Source organism: Geotrypetes seraphini, chromosome 5 (assembly GCF_902459505.1).
Source record: "Geotrypetes seraphini chromosome 5, aGeoSer1.1, whole genome shotgun sequence".
In the NCBI taxonomy this organism is placed as follows: Eukaryota; Metazoa; Chordata; class Amphibia; order Gymnophiona; family Dermophiidae; genus Geotrypetes; species Geotrypetes seraphini.
Window position 1 is genome coordinate 198,786,096 of NC_047088.1, and position 15,256 is coordinate 198,801,351.

At 39.3% G+C, this 15,256-nt stretch overlaps 1 protein-coding gene across 2 annotated transcripts in view; it reads left to right on the forward strand.

The window, feature by feature from the left end:
* Positions 1-12,082, forward strand: part of SP3 (Sp3 transcription factor) — a 141,407-nt gene extending 129,325 nt beyond the window's left edge. For both annotated transcript variants that reach the window (XM_033946007.1, XM_033946009.1), the window contains one exon: positions 10,521-12,082. In XM_033946007.1, the coding sequence (XP_033801898.1) occupies positions 10,521-10,837 (317 nt within the window). In that variant the 3' untranslated portion in view covers positions 10,838-12,082. The remainder of the gene's footprint in view (positions 1-10,520) is intronic.
* The last annotated feature ends 3,174 nt before the right edge of the window (positions 12,083-15,256 follow it).

The following is a 15,256-nucleotide window of genomic DNA, read 5'->3' on the forward strand; positions in this document are numbered from 1 at the left end:
AAATTATGTCCTCTGGTTTTACCATTTTCCTTTCTCTGGAAAAGATTTTGTTCTACGTTAATACCCTTCAAGTATTTGAACGTCTGAATCATATCTCCCCTGTCTCTTCTTTCCTCTAGGGTATACATATTCAGGGCTTCCAGTCTCTCCTCATACGTCTTCTGGCGCAAGCCTCCTATCATTTTCGTTGCCCTCCTCTGGACCGCCTCAAGTCTTCTTACGTCTTTCGCCAGATACGGTCTCTAAAACTGAACACAATACTCCAAGTGGGGCCTCACCAATGACCTGTACAGGGGCATCAACACCTTCTTCCTTCTACTGACTACGCCTCTCTTTATACAGCCCAGCATCCTTCTGGCAGCAGCCACTGCCTTGTCACTCTGTTTTTTCGCCTTTAGATCTTCAGACACTATCACCCCAAGATCCCTCTCCCCGTCCGTGCATATAAGCTTCTCTCCTCCCAGCATATACGGTTCCTTCCTATTATTAATCCCCAAATGCATTACTCTGCATTTCTTTGCATTGAATTTTAGTTGCTAGGCATTAGACCATTCCTCTAACTTTTGCAGAACCTTTTTCATATTTTCCACTCCCTCTTCGATGTCTACTCTGTTACAAATCTTGGTATCATCTGCAAAAAGGCACACCTTTCCTTCTAACCCTTCAGCAATGTCACTCACATACATATTGAACAGGATTGGCCCCAGCACCGAACCCTGAGGGACTCCACTAGTCACCTTTCCTTCCTTCGAGCGACTTCCATTAACCACCACCCTCTGGTGTCTGTCCGACAGCTAGTTTCTGACCCAGTTCACCACTTTGGGTCCTAACTTCAGCCCTTCAAGTTTGTTCAACAGCCTCCTATGAGGAACTGTATCAAAGGCTTTGCTGAAATCCAAGTAAATTACATCTAGCATATGTCCTCGATCCAGCTCTCTGGTTACCCAATCAAAAAATTCAATCAGGTTCGTTTGGCACGATTTACCTTTTGTAAAGCCATGCTGCCTCGGATCCTGTAACTCATTAGATTCAAGGAAGTACACTATCCTTTCTTTCAGCAACACTTCCATTATTTTTCCAACAACTGAAGTGAGGCTCACCGGCCTGTAGTTTCCTGCTTCATCCCTGTGACCACTTTTATGAATAGGGACCACATCCGCTCTCCTCCAATCCCCAGGAATCACTCCCTTCTCCAGAGATTTGTTGAACAAGTCTTTAATAGGACTCGCCAGAACCTCTCTGAGCTCCCTTAGTATCCTGGGATGGATCCCGTCTGGTCCCATCGCTTTGTCCACCTTCAGTTTTTCAAGTTGCTCATAAACACCCTCCTCCGTGAACGGCGCAGAATCTACTCCATTTTCTCGTGTAACTTTGCCAGACAATCTCGGACCTTCTCCAGGATTTTCTTCTGTGAACACAGAACAGAAGTATTTGTTTAGCACATTTGCTTTCTCCTCATCACTCTCCACATATTTGTTCCCAGCATCTTTTAGCCTAGCAATTCCATTTTTTATCTTCCTCCTTTCATTAATATATTAGAAAAAAATTTTATCTCCCTTTTTTACATTTTTAGCCATTTGTTCTTCCGCCTGTGCCTTCGCCAAACGTATCTCGCTCTTGGCTTTTTCAGTTTCACCCTGTAGTCCTTTCTGCTCTCCTCTTCTTGGGTTTTTTTATATTTCATGAACGCCAACTCTTTCGCCTTTATTTTCTCAGCCACTAGGTTGGAGAACCATATCGGCTTCCTTTTTCTCTTGGTTTTTTTTTTTTAAACATATGTTTATTAACAGTGAAGCAACACATTTCTTCACATAAAGGTCCGTAGCCATTTTTATCGCTCCTTTCAGCTTAGACCACTGTCTTTCCACTTCTCTTATGTCCTCCCATCCTAACAGCTCTTTCTTCAGGTACTTTCCCATTGCATTAAAGTCTGTACGTTTGAAATCTAGGACTTTAAGTATCGTGCGGCCGCTCTCCACTTTAGCCGTTATATCAAACCAAACCGTTTGATGATCTCTACTACCCAGGTGAGCACCCAGGTGAGAGCCCAGGATTGGAGGGTCGCTATACATGAAGAAATATTCTCGGAGAGGTTGGTGAGGTTGGAGTCGGTCTCGAGGACAAGGATGTCATCGGCGTAAGTGTTAAGTGTTTCCAAGGGGGATAGTTGGAGGAGTTTCAGGGAGGTCATATACACATTGAAGAGAATTGGGGATAGAGGAGAACCCTGAGGAACTCCGCAAATCGGTTTCCAAGGGGAGGATGAGGTGCCGTTCATGTTAACAGAGTAGGAATGGGAGCGTAGGAATTTTGAGAACCAGTCTAAGACTGTGGAGTTTATGCAGATTTCAGAGAGTTGGAGAATTAGTATGTCATGATGGACAATGTCGAAAGCTGCAGAAAGGTTGAATTGAAGAAGGACAGCGAACTTGTTGCAGGAGTGAAGTTGTTGGACCTTTGAGATTAATGAGGCCAGTAGGGATTCAGTGCTGAAGTTGGGTCTGAAGCCATGTTGGTAGGGTAGGAGAATGGAGAATCTCTCGAGATAGGATGAGAGTTGGGTGGCTATGATGGACTCCAGCATCTTGATCAGGAGAGGAATATTTGCTATTGGGCGATAGCTGGAGGGTGTTGAGGGGTCTAGATCGGCTTTTTTCAGTAGAGGGGATAAGGCAATGTGTCCCATTTCTGCCGAGAATAGACCTGAAAGTAGGGCGGAGTTTATAAGTTTGGTGAGAGATGAGATGGCTTGTGTGGGAATTTTCTCGTATAGGTAGGAGGGGAAAGGATCCAAGGTACAGTTGCAGGATTTTAGCTTGAGGCAGAGTTTGGAGACCAGGGAATCGGATATGAGCTCGAAGGCGGACCAGGATCTGTCGGCTGGGATATGGTTGGCGATGGTTAGGGTAGGGTTGGAGATGGTGAGCACCAGGGAGTTATAAGAGGGTGCTGGTGGGAAAGAGCGTCGCAAGGAAGTGACTTGCTCAACGTTTGACAAACTTACTGTGCATTTTTGCAAGATGACAGTCAAAACATGCATTGGCTTGCACAAACTGCTTACTGCGTGCAAGCCCAGACGCATAATCATGTGATTCGCAAGAATGTATGCATAGCTGTTGTAGTATGTCTGATACATGCAGCTTTTCTGAACATGTTTTGACTTGCAACTATCACAGCACAGTGGCTGTATGAACAAGTCTGGCTTTAAATTTCATCATGACCTTTTAACACCATATGACTTCATTATTTGACAAAGCTTGCCTTTGGCATGTTGCTTTCCGTCTGTTCTTTCTGTGCAGCATCTGGTTCTTTCCCTAATTAACTAGGTTATACCTGTGTGGATTTTGAAAACTTACGCTGCACTTGCTGACATGTACAACTTGCTTTGCTCTGTTTTCATTGTGTTCTCACACTGATATTTTTCACCTTTTATTCTGTATTTTTAGGTGACTCTTATCTTGTGGAGACTAATAATAAGCTAGAGCCCTGCAATATTGGAATCTATGATAGTTCTGAGTGCCAGAAACCATCTACCTTCTATTCTGGAGAAATCTGCTTGAAGCCTATTTCTGATTTCTCTTTGCCTGGCCAAGAATTAATTAAAAGATGCTCTGGACTTTCTACTTTGTCCGTGGAATCTAATATCTGTACTCATCATGAAGCCTTGATTCTGACGAAGTTTGAATTTCAAAAGAAAAACTGCTGTAATCTGTTCAGAAAACAGAATCGCATCAATATCAAAAGTCTAAGCCCAATTGATCTTCCTGCAGCTGATCATTTAAAAGCTATCACAAAGCACGAGTTTAAACCAGGCCAAAAGCTTTGCCCAAAATGCAGGCAAGACTTACGTGTCAAATTGCAAGATCTAAGTAGCCCAGTCTGATTCTGACAGTGATGACCCTACCAATGTATCTAAACCTTAGTGCCAGCTTTTCACCACTAGGAATATCTCCTCTAAAGATTCAATGGATTAGCAAGCAAAATTCCTTAAGTTATGCTAAACGCAAACTCTCTGAAGCCCATAATGCAATTGCAGACCAAATTGCAGTTATTGGTGACTTAACTCCAGCTGATATCAAAGCAGAACCAGGAAGTGGCCAATGTAAAAGGTGTTCCGACTATGACCTTCTATTGACTGAACTGAAGCAGAAGTTGGAACATCTAGTAATAGGGAGAAAATACAAATTCTCACTCTTGCTCCACACAGCTGGACTATTGAGAAAACTGCTTTGGAATTTGGCGTTTCAACAAGAATGGTTATAATGGTCAGGAAGCTGAAACAGCAGGGTGGCATTCTTGCTGTTCCAGTAACAAAGAGAGGAAAAGTGCTTGCTCAGCAGATTACATAGAAAGTCTTGGATTTTTATGAAGGCGATGAAATTGCTAGAATATGCCCAGGCAAAAAAGATTGTGTTTGTTTGGATCAGTGGTGAAAAAATGTAGAAGCAGGAAAGATTGCTATTATGCAATCTGAAGGAACTGTATACCACCTATCGCAGTCAGCATGGGCCTGAAATTGAGTTCTCAAAGTTCTGTGAGCTTAGGCCAAAGTGGTGTGTCACAGTCAGTTCATCAGGGACTCATTCAGGCTGTGTCTGCACAATCCACCAGAATGTGAAACTTATGCTTTCAGCAATTGCAGTTCCAGATGACTACAAGGTGCTTCTGAATAAAACTGTGATATGAACTCAAAAACCTGCATGTTGCAGCGGTGTGAAATATGTCCTGGGCAGATGCCTCTGGAGAAATATTTTACTGAGTTCTTTGGTGAACTTGATCCAGATGATATTATTGAATTTAAGAAGTGGATTCACACTGATCGGGATACATTGGAAACTCGACAGTTATCCATAGAGGACTTCACTTCCGAATTATTTAGAAAAATTTTTAATTTGGCCAGCCACCATTTTATTTCCTAGTTCCAAAGTGCTTATCTGAAGGAACTGAAAGCAAATATAAAGGAGGGGCATGCTATTGTTTTGATGGACTTCGCTGAAAATTATTCCTTCATCATTCAGGATGCAGTACAGTGGTTTCACTGGAAAAATAGCCAAGCAACATTACACCCCTTCGTTGTCTACTTCTGCAATCCTGATATCCAAAGCCAATGCATATGCATGATCAGTGACTACTTGCATCACGATACTATTGCTGTTCATACATTTTTGAGGAAGCTTATTCTGCATCTGAAGGAAGTCTTGCCTGTCTTTAGTGATGGTTCTGCTGCGCAAATAAAAACTTCTGCAGCCATGATACTGACTTTCAAACTACTGCTGAGTGGAACTTCTTTGGCACCAGCCATGGCAAATCTCCATATGATGGGATTGGAGGAACAGCCAAGCGTTTAGCTGCCCATGCCAGCTTGCAACGCCCTCTCAATAACCAAATTTTGACACCAAGGGATCTATTTGAATTCTGCGATACATCTGTCTCAGGAATCAAATTTTTCTTCATTGCTAAGGAAGCTATTGAAGCAATAAGACCTGCTCAGGAGCAAAGGTTTAGTATGGGCCACACAGTGGCTGGAACAAGAGAAAATCACCAATTTAAGCCCATAGACACTGTTAGACTCTGCATTAGCAAAATTTCAAGTGACACCAGCTCATTCATTGCCAATGTCTTAGAGTCTGATACTGATCCTGAACATGTTCCTACCTTTCAAGCATCCAGCTTTCAACCTGGACAATAACATATATGACAATTCTTGGTGGATTGGTCATGTATGTGAGATTTCAATGGAAGCATGCGACATCCTGGTTAATTTTTTGCATCCACAAGGTCCTGCACGGTCATTTCACTGGCCTTCCCGCAGAGACATTTGCAGGTTTCTTGAGCAGCATATTATTGCAGGCCTTAATGCACCTATGACCACTTCATCAGGCAGACAGTACACTTATCCACAAGCTATTTTGCCAAACATTGACCAGACTTTCAAAACCATGTGCAAGAGACTGAGTTAAAAGTTGAATTTATGTGATTTCCTGGTCTTTGTCAGTATGTATATACACTTTAAATAAGTGTGGTTTTTGTACTTTTCTTTTTTGTCTTTAATAAAGCTTAGAAATTTATATGGTATTATCTGACTATTGGGAATGTCTTTCAGACAATGGATCAATAACAGATAAATATGTGGTCTCAGTGTATAATATACTTGTCATGATCTTCGCGACCAGTGGCAGTGGGTATATGAAAATACATGGATACAGGGAAGGGGGATCATAAAACAGTAACAATCTGAATTTAACTGTGAAACTTCATGTACCTTGTTCATTTGCACACAATATGGTTTGTGTTAAACATGCCTATTTTCAATATTAAACAACTAATGCTTATCTTTGAAGCTTTAATTCTCACCAAAGAAAGGTCGGGTCCAAGATGAAACAGGATAGCTTCTGTAGCAAAAAACATACTCTTTCAAATGATATTAAAAAACCCTACAAAAAACCCTACACATTAGAGATATTTGAATGTGAAAAACAGTGAATATTTACATAAAGCCATATTTTTTGAATGGCCATATCTTCAGCTTCTCTTCACTGTAAAGGCTCATATTGCAAATATTGGAAGTACCTCATGGTACATGTCTGCTGGTAAAGTTGTACCCTCAGCTGACTTACCTACCAGCAGCAATATGGAGCCAAACTTTGCCAAAAATTTTCATTCGTGACTTTTTTTGCCTACTTTGCTGACCTGTAGAAATGGAAGCACGTTCGCAAAAGATTTCAAACTTGGCACAGAAACTTGCCCCAAGGTGTTGTACCAAACTACAAAATTTCAGACTCCTAGGTAGTTTCCTTCTGCCACAGTACTTAAGCAAAGTTGGTATTTTAGGTCACACAAGGCATGGATTGCTTTTGTTCAACCAAATTGAGATAGATCCAAAAAATTTTTGCAGAGTTTCATTTGAGACCCTAGACAACACCCCTATAAAATTTGGTTGGATTTCAAGGGGGTCGAGCGTGGGCTTCTGGTCCACTTGACATGGAACGATCCCATTGCGTTAACACCTGCACATGTTCGGAAGCCCTCCAGACACGGCTCCAAGCTCGAGGAGAAGAGATTTGGGGGCAGGGCCACATGTCCTGGTTTTAGGATTACAAAATCTGATAACCCTAGTACAAACTCTTATATTTACTAACAGAAAGATTATTATCTAGGTAAGAACCTAATATTCCATTATGGAAGCTGAGGATCTCTATCTCTTTTCTTGACCCAATCCCTTTTTTCTTTTGTTTAAATATCTGCTTTTGTTGTTGCTTACATTCTGACTATGGTCAGCTCCTTCTTAGAGAAGGGTTAAATTCTTCTGGGCCTGAAGGAAGTAGTTGTCCACTAGTCATTTAAAATAAAATCTACAGATTCTTTATCGCTAATGAACTTCCATTACATTTTAAGTAATCTAATACTTAGTCTTATATACTGAATCATCTCCTAAAAATAGGAGCTTGATTTGGTTTACATAATAGGATCACAAAGAAAGATCCATTAACACTCTTTAGAGCTATTGCTTAAAAAGCGATGAAACATAGTGGTTTTTAAGGTTTTGCAAAAGGTCTGAAAAGATAAACACGATCTAATTTGAGAAGGTAGTCCATTCCATATCGCAGTTAGTATGTAAGGAAAGGAGTGTGAAAGTTTACTAATGGACTTGATTCCTCTCAATGATGGAAAAGAGAGCTTATTCATATGAGTTGTTCTCGTGCCCAAAGATCTGATGGTGTTTAGAGAGAAAGGCATCAGAGGAACAAAAAGTCCATGTAAAATTTTAAAGACTATACAGGCACATTTAAATTGAAATGGAAGCCAGTGTACTTTCCTCAGCAGAGGTGACATGTGATCAAATTTTTTCTTTCCAAAAATCAGTCTGGCTACAGCATTTTGAATCAATTGTAGACGTTTCTTGTTTCCTTTTCTTAATCCCACATAAATAGAATTACAGTAATCCAGCTGTTCCAAGATAATGGTTTGAACCAATACTGCAAAATGATCTTGATAGAACAGATGAATTTTTCTAAGGAAGCGGAGACTAAAGAAATATTTTTTGGTAAGATTACAGTATTTACCTGGCATTAAAAAGAGAGAAAAGAATCTAAAACAACCCCCAGTTCTCTAAAAAATGATTCTATATGCAAAATATCACCGGAATTAAGGATAACTGAAGATGGCAATTTACCAGTTTCTGGGCCAAACCATAATAATTTTGGGCTCCTTTTACAAAGGTGCACTAAGCATTTTAGTGCGCGCTAAACACGCGCTAAACGCTAACGTGTGCATGTTAGTCTATTGACACGTTAGCGGTTAAAGCACGCGCATACTTAGCGCGCACTAAAACGCATAGTGCTCCTTAGTAAAACAGGGGATTTGTCTTTGTTGTGTTAAACTTCATATGAGCCTTAAGTGACCACAATTGCAATTTAGATATACTGTACAAGAGTTTATATTAGATGTAAAGTTTCTCAAATTAGGATCAACTTCTAGCAGGATGAAGATATCAGCATAAGTGAACATCGTCTCGATTGGATCTTAATTTATGGTATTTTAATGTAGTCATATAAATGTTGAAAAGAATTGGAGACAACGAAGAGCCCTGCGGGACACCACAATTGGGCATCCATTCGTCAGATGTCTTACCTTCAAAGTTTACCACATAAGAGCGTAATGTGAGAAATCCTTTAAACCAGCTTAGAACTTTTTCTTCTAATCCTATATCTGAGAGCAATTGAATCAAGATAATATGGCTGACTACATCAAAAGCAGAGGAAAGGTCAAATTGAAGAAAAATGTCATATCGATTTTGAGATAGCAAGCTTTGAACCTTAGAAATCGGAGAAACTAATAGAGTTTCAGTACTGAAATTGGGACGAAAACAATGTTGAGATGGTAAAAGAATAGAGAATTTATCTAAATAGTTGAATAGCTATTTGGAAATAATAGTTGCGATCATCTTTGTTAATAATGGAATATTAGCAATCAGAGTAATTTGACGGTACTGTTGGATTCAAGTCAGTGCCTTTCAATAAAGAAGTAAGAGCTATATGCCCCATATTCACAGAAAAATAACCATTATCCAAGAGATAATTTATCAATAACGTTAACCAAGAGACAGACTGGGAGGAGATTTTTTTGAAAGATATAAGATTGAAATGGATCCAGAGGACATCTGTTAAATCCTAGTTTACTCTCTCTCTCTCTCTCTTTCTCTCTCTCTTTCTCTCTCTCTCTCTCTCTCTCTCTCTCTCTCTCTCTCTCTCTCTCTCTCTCTCTCTCTCTCTCTTTATATATATATATATATATATATATATATATATATATATATATATATATATATATATATATATATATATACACACACACCCTAGTTTACTACATAACTATATACTATACTATACTATATAGTATATATAACATATACTATATACGCCCTAGTTTACTACATAACTTTCTTATCTGATCTTCATTGACATGTTCAAAATCACTCCAATATCTTATCTACCGGTATATAAGAATTGCTGCTGCTGGGTCAGACCAATGGTCCATTGTGCCCAGCAGTCCGCTCCCGCAGCGGCCCTTAGGTTAAAGACCAGTGCCCTAACTGAGACTAGCCTTACCTGTGTACGTTCTGGTTCAACAGGAACTTGTCTAACTTTGTCTTGAATCCCTGGAGGGTGTTTTTCCCTATAACATCCTCCAGAAGAGCGTTCCAGTTTTCTACCACTCTCTGGGTGAAAACTGGAACGCGCTCTTCCGGAGGCTGTTATAGGGGAAAACACCCTCCAAGTTTCTCTGTAGGATATTAAGGGATCCTTTTATGAAGGCGCATTAGGGCCTTAATGTGCGGAATAGCGCGCGCTAGCCGCTATGCCTCCTCTTGAGCAGGTGGTAGTTTTTCGGCTAGTGTGCGTTAAAAACACTGGCACACCTTCTTAAAAGGAGCTCTAAATCATCATGGCTTGCGGTAGTAAAAGATTCCCTAATGATTTTGATTTTATTATCAAAGAACTTTGCAAGTTCATCTGCAGATGGTCCACTATTCTTGTGAGTGGACTTAGTTGTGCTAGTAAGGGATTTCCAAAGTTTAAATAAAACCTTACTCTGATCAATGGAATTATAGGGATTTAAAAATAATAGTATTGAACATTTATGTCCTAAGATTAACAAGGTTTAAAAATCTCACATTGGCACAGAAAGGTATAGAGCTCCTTTTACAAAGCTGTGCTACGGATTAGCAGCGTGCTGAATGTTGTACTGTAATTATGGCAAATCGTAACCTATTAATTTTATATTATCTATGTAATGTAACCCGTTTGAACTCTTTGGGGAAAAACGGGATAGAAAATGAATTAAATAAGGAAGTCCATTTTATTCCCAGAGACTTCTTCACATTCAATGTGCCCTAATCAGTAGCACAATTTTGTAAAAGGAGCCCAAAGTGAAATATGTTACCATAGTTTTGTTGCTTTGTGAATTTTTATAATAGTACTTTGACAGGTAATAACTATTTGTGTTATCTCCTCAAACAGGTGAAAAGAAATTTGTTTGTCCAGAGTGCTCCAAACGTTTTATGCGAAGTGATCATCTTGCCAAACATATTAAAACCCATCAGAATAAAAAAGGTATTCATTCCAGCAGTGCAGTACTGGCCTCAATAGAAGCAAAACCTGATGAAACGTTGATTACAGCAGGAGGAACAACCCTTATCCTTGCAAATATTCAGCAAGGCTCCGTTTCAGGGTTGGGAACTATTAATGCCTCTGGCACCAACAATCAAGATCTCCTTTCCAACTCTGAAGTACCTTTACAGCTTGTTACGGTTTCTGGAAATGAGACAATTGAGTAAATATTATACAGGATACTTATTAATTGTGGTTATTTTTATACATTAGTGAGAAGAATATTGTTCCTAAGTTCTTAGATATCTTTTTATTGATGTGCAAAAATTTTTTGGATTGACAGTAACTTGGTTATACACGACACTGAAATGCCTTACTTTGTATGATATTCCATAGTATAATAAAATGGTAAAATTGCATGCTTTTTTGTAGGCACTTTTGGAATCTAGAAGAGATGAAATTTTACCAAGTTATGTAAAGAGATAAATGAACTTAAAGAGATGGGAATGGTAGTCTAACCAAATACATCAATCCTCTGTGGTTTAGTGTAAAAATGAGAACATGTTGGTATTTATCTATTGTAAGATAAAGAAGTTGAAGGGTAAAAAAAATCATGTTATGATAACTGAAATTTTGTAATTTTCTTGAGGACTGGAATTTTTATTATGCATAACTGACAAATCAAGTTTCCAAGCAAATGTTACATAGTGTAGACTTTACTTAGCTCACCAATTTGTCATTTTGAAGCTAATTATTTTAATTAGGTTAAATTATATACAATATTTTAAGTGTTAATCTTGTAAGATTTTGAGAACTATGTTTTAACATGGAACTCTAGGGATAGTCACCTTCTAGATCCTGATGAAAAGCCATGTTTAAGATTTAATTTGCCAAAACATATTATTTAATTTTTGTTCAATCCATAAATTGGGCAATATAACCAATGTGATAACCATTTTTTCTGTTGAGGCATTTGGGTCGTAAAGCAAATATAATTAAGTATCCTTTCCTAGAGCACTGGAGGACCAAAAATAAGATATATTGTCTCAGTCATGATCTTATCCAATCTTGGTTTCAAATCCATCTGTCTTTTTGGCCTTAATAGCTATCACATAAATTACCAGTAAAGTATACCACATGCAAATATGAAAAGAAATAATGTCCATATTATCCATAATCCAACCATGCAGGTAGTATTACTACAAACTGGGGAATTTAGAAGGGTTTCACTTTTTTCTTTTTGGTTAGATAATCATTCTGCATTTAGCTATCAATCTTTTTTGCTTTTTTGCTTCCCTTAAAAATTGTATGTATCGAATACATTTAACTGATAAATATGTATATGTTTTTTATTATGTTGCTGTAATTTCTTTTTTTTAACTTTATATTTTCAATTATAAAAAAGTGTAAAAAAAAAAGTTACATTGCAGTTATGTAAGTGCTACGCCATTTTCATGCAAAGTAAAACTGCAGAACCAACATCAGTTCAGCTACTAGCAGATATTGTTTGGAATTCAGTTCATTTGTTAATCTCAAGACCACCTCAAATTTAAAAGCTACCTTATTGTACGTTTCAAGTGTATTATAACAGTGTGGTAGTTAATAAAACACTATTTTTTTCTTTTGACTTTGCTGTACTCCTATATACAGATAAGATATTTGTGTGGGAAGCAAAGATGTGGAAAATGCGGCGGGGTGGGTGTTGTTTTGGGGTTAATATTTGGGTTAGAAAAAAATATACATGATAAACCCAGTTTTTGATCATTCATTAACAAAACTACCTAAAAAGTAAGTGATCATCAGTTCTCTGTTTCTTTAGGGCTCCTTTTACTAAGGTGTGCTATGTGTTTTAGTGCTCGCTAAATGCTAACGCGCTCATTATAAGTCTATGGACGCGTTAACATTTAGCGCATGCTAAAACGCTTAGTGCGCCTTTGTAAAAGAGGGGGTTAGTCTGCTGGAGTCTCTGATAATTTTAAAGACAGTTATTAGGTACTCTGAGAGAAATTATCAAAACCATTTTGGGGTAAATTGGCCTATCTGAAAATTGAGCCTGGCTAATTTAAGTATGGGCTTTCATAATTTGCATCCTTTTAGCTGGATTGCAAGGAGGTGTTCTCAGGAACATATTTAGTTTGGGGAAGGAGGGTAAAGTGTAGAAAGTAGCATGCATACATAAAATTTTCCAAAATAGCATGTTATTTTAGTTCTGGCCACCAACACAAGATAAAAATGCAAAAAAATAAAAAACCCACAGGAACTTTAGTACACTTACTTCAGTGATAGCTAATTTTCAAAGAATTCTAGTAGTTTATCTATACACAGTAGAATGTACACTTTTGAAAATTGCTACATTTATATAAAATCAATTAAAACTGACAGTTATTTTCATTGTTGGATGCCTTAGTAAACAAATGTGTTGCATTAATGACAGATACTATGGGTTAGATTTACTAAGGCGATGGATCCGATCCAATCCGTGAGCGATCCGATCCGTGGCCGGGGGTTGATTCATGAAGTGCCCTCATGCAAATGAGGGCAATAGGAATCACGCCTCCAACCGACCGCACGGATCGCTCTCCAGCGATCCCGACTCATGCACAGACGATCTGTAGATGGTCTGCGCATGCGCTGGCCCTCCGTGCTCGACAGAGCTGGAAACAAAACTTTACTTTTTACTTCATGAGCCATTTTTACTTTTACTTTGCTAGCCCGTGGTTTTAACTCAAGGGTTAAAACTGCGGGTAAGAACAGGAGAGTCTGGGCAGAGAGCAGGAGATCGGGGCAGAGAGCAGAAGGAGATCGGAGCAGAGAGAAGTGCGGCCAGAGCAGGAGAATCGCAGCAAAGAGCAGGGCTGCCAGAGCAGGAGAATCGGGGCAGAGAGCAGGATTTTACACAAGCAACTGGTCCTCTCAGCAGTCACTTGTTTTTGGATCGGCCAGCACAGTCGGTGTGCCTGCATTTGTTTAGTGAATCGTGTCCTTCCTACTTTGCATGCCTTTTCCCCTCATTTGCATGCTTGGATTGGAGGATGGTTGGTCACAAGGTTAGTGAATCGGGTCGAAGGAAAATCAGGTTGCAAAGTTATCGCAAAGTGGTCAGAACACGATCGGTGTCTTTAGTGAATCTAGCCCAAAATTAGCACTGTACATACCTCAAACTTATAGGTAAAGGTATTGACAAGATATTGAAGTATTATAGGGAATTTCATGTGTTGGTGACACAGAAAATTAATTTGATATTGTTCCATTATTTTAAAGTGCATACCAAAGAACAATTTACTGTATATTTTTCTTGCTTCAGAGTAAATCTTATTCATATATGTACCTATATGTAAAAGCTATGCTAAGGCAGCAGGTCTGTATTTGTGACCAGAAGGGTATGCATCTGTGTGAGCTTGGCCCTCAGCCTTCTCCCATGCACAGATGGCATAGAGATGCTTGTTTTATGGTAAGCACCTCACCTAACTTGCAAACAGAGCCACTGACAGCAAGTTACTTTCTGTATTCTCTGACACACACCACCAGAACATGAGGGGAAGAGCGCTTGTGTTGGGCCGAGGCAAGGACAGGCTGTTGCATTCAGAGGAGAGTTCTGGGTCTTGGTTGGTAAAATAATTGCAAATAGTATTCATTTAAATTACTAAAGATACATATTTTATATATTGCAGGCTTTATGGCAGATTTTTGTAAACATCAATCAGATTTCAGTGTATGTCAAGATAAAATTGAAATGAGCACACAATTCTAGTTTCTGAATTCTCTAGAAGACATTAACAGAATGGCAAACTCAACAAACTTGAATATCTTTTTACTTTTTGTTAATGTGATATTTTGAGATGTCATTCTTCTTAAAATACCTAAGAATGTTCCCAATGCAGCGGTTCCTTTTTTTATGTCCTTTGCATGGCTTGTATTTTGTAAAAGCATATATACTAGTTTTTTAGCCCGTTAAATTAACGGGTGCTAGAATAGATGTGTAGACTTAGGCATTTCTTTCTTTCTGTCTCTTTCCCTGCCCCTTTCTTTCTTTCTTTCTGTCTGTCTGTTTCCCTGGCCCCATGTCTGTCTTTCTTTCTGTCGCTCTCCCTTCCCCCTGTCTGTTTTTCTTTCTGTCTCTCCCTGATCTCTCCTCTCTGCGCACGACCACCTCTCAAACCCACTCCTCCTTTACAAAGCCACGCTAGTGTTTTTAGTGCTGGCCACAGAGGTAACAGCATGGATGCTCACAGGAATTCTATGAGCGTCGGAGCCGTTACCGCAGCAGCCAACGCTAAAAACGCTAGCGCGGCTTTGTAAAGGAGGGGGAAAGTCTGGTTAGTCTGATATACGGCTGAATGAAGGATCGATGAAAGAAGCCAATGTGGTGGAGCAGGAAGGACTTCCTGATATCGATGCAGGAAGAACATGGCAGGCAGGATCATGGACACTCAGTCGGCCACCAGCTGTACGATGGATCAGGAACCCCACCCCCCCCCCAACACACACACACACACACATACACTGTTGCATCCAGTCTTTTTTCTATATTTTTTTTTTCAGGTACTTCATCTTGTCTTCACTCAGAGTTTACTTTGGGGGGGGTCACAGCTGCGGTTATCGGTAGTTTTTGTTGTTGTTTGGGGGGAGGGAGAGAGAAGCCCCGC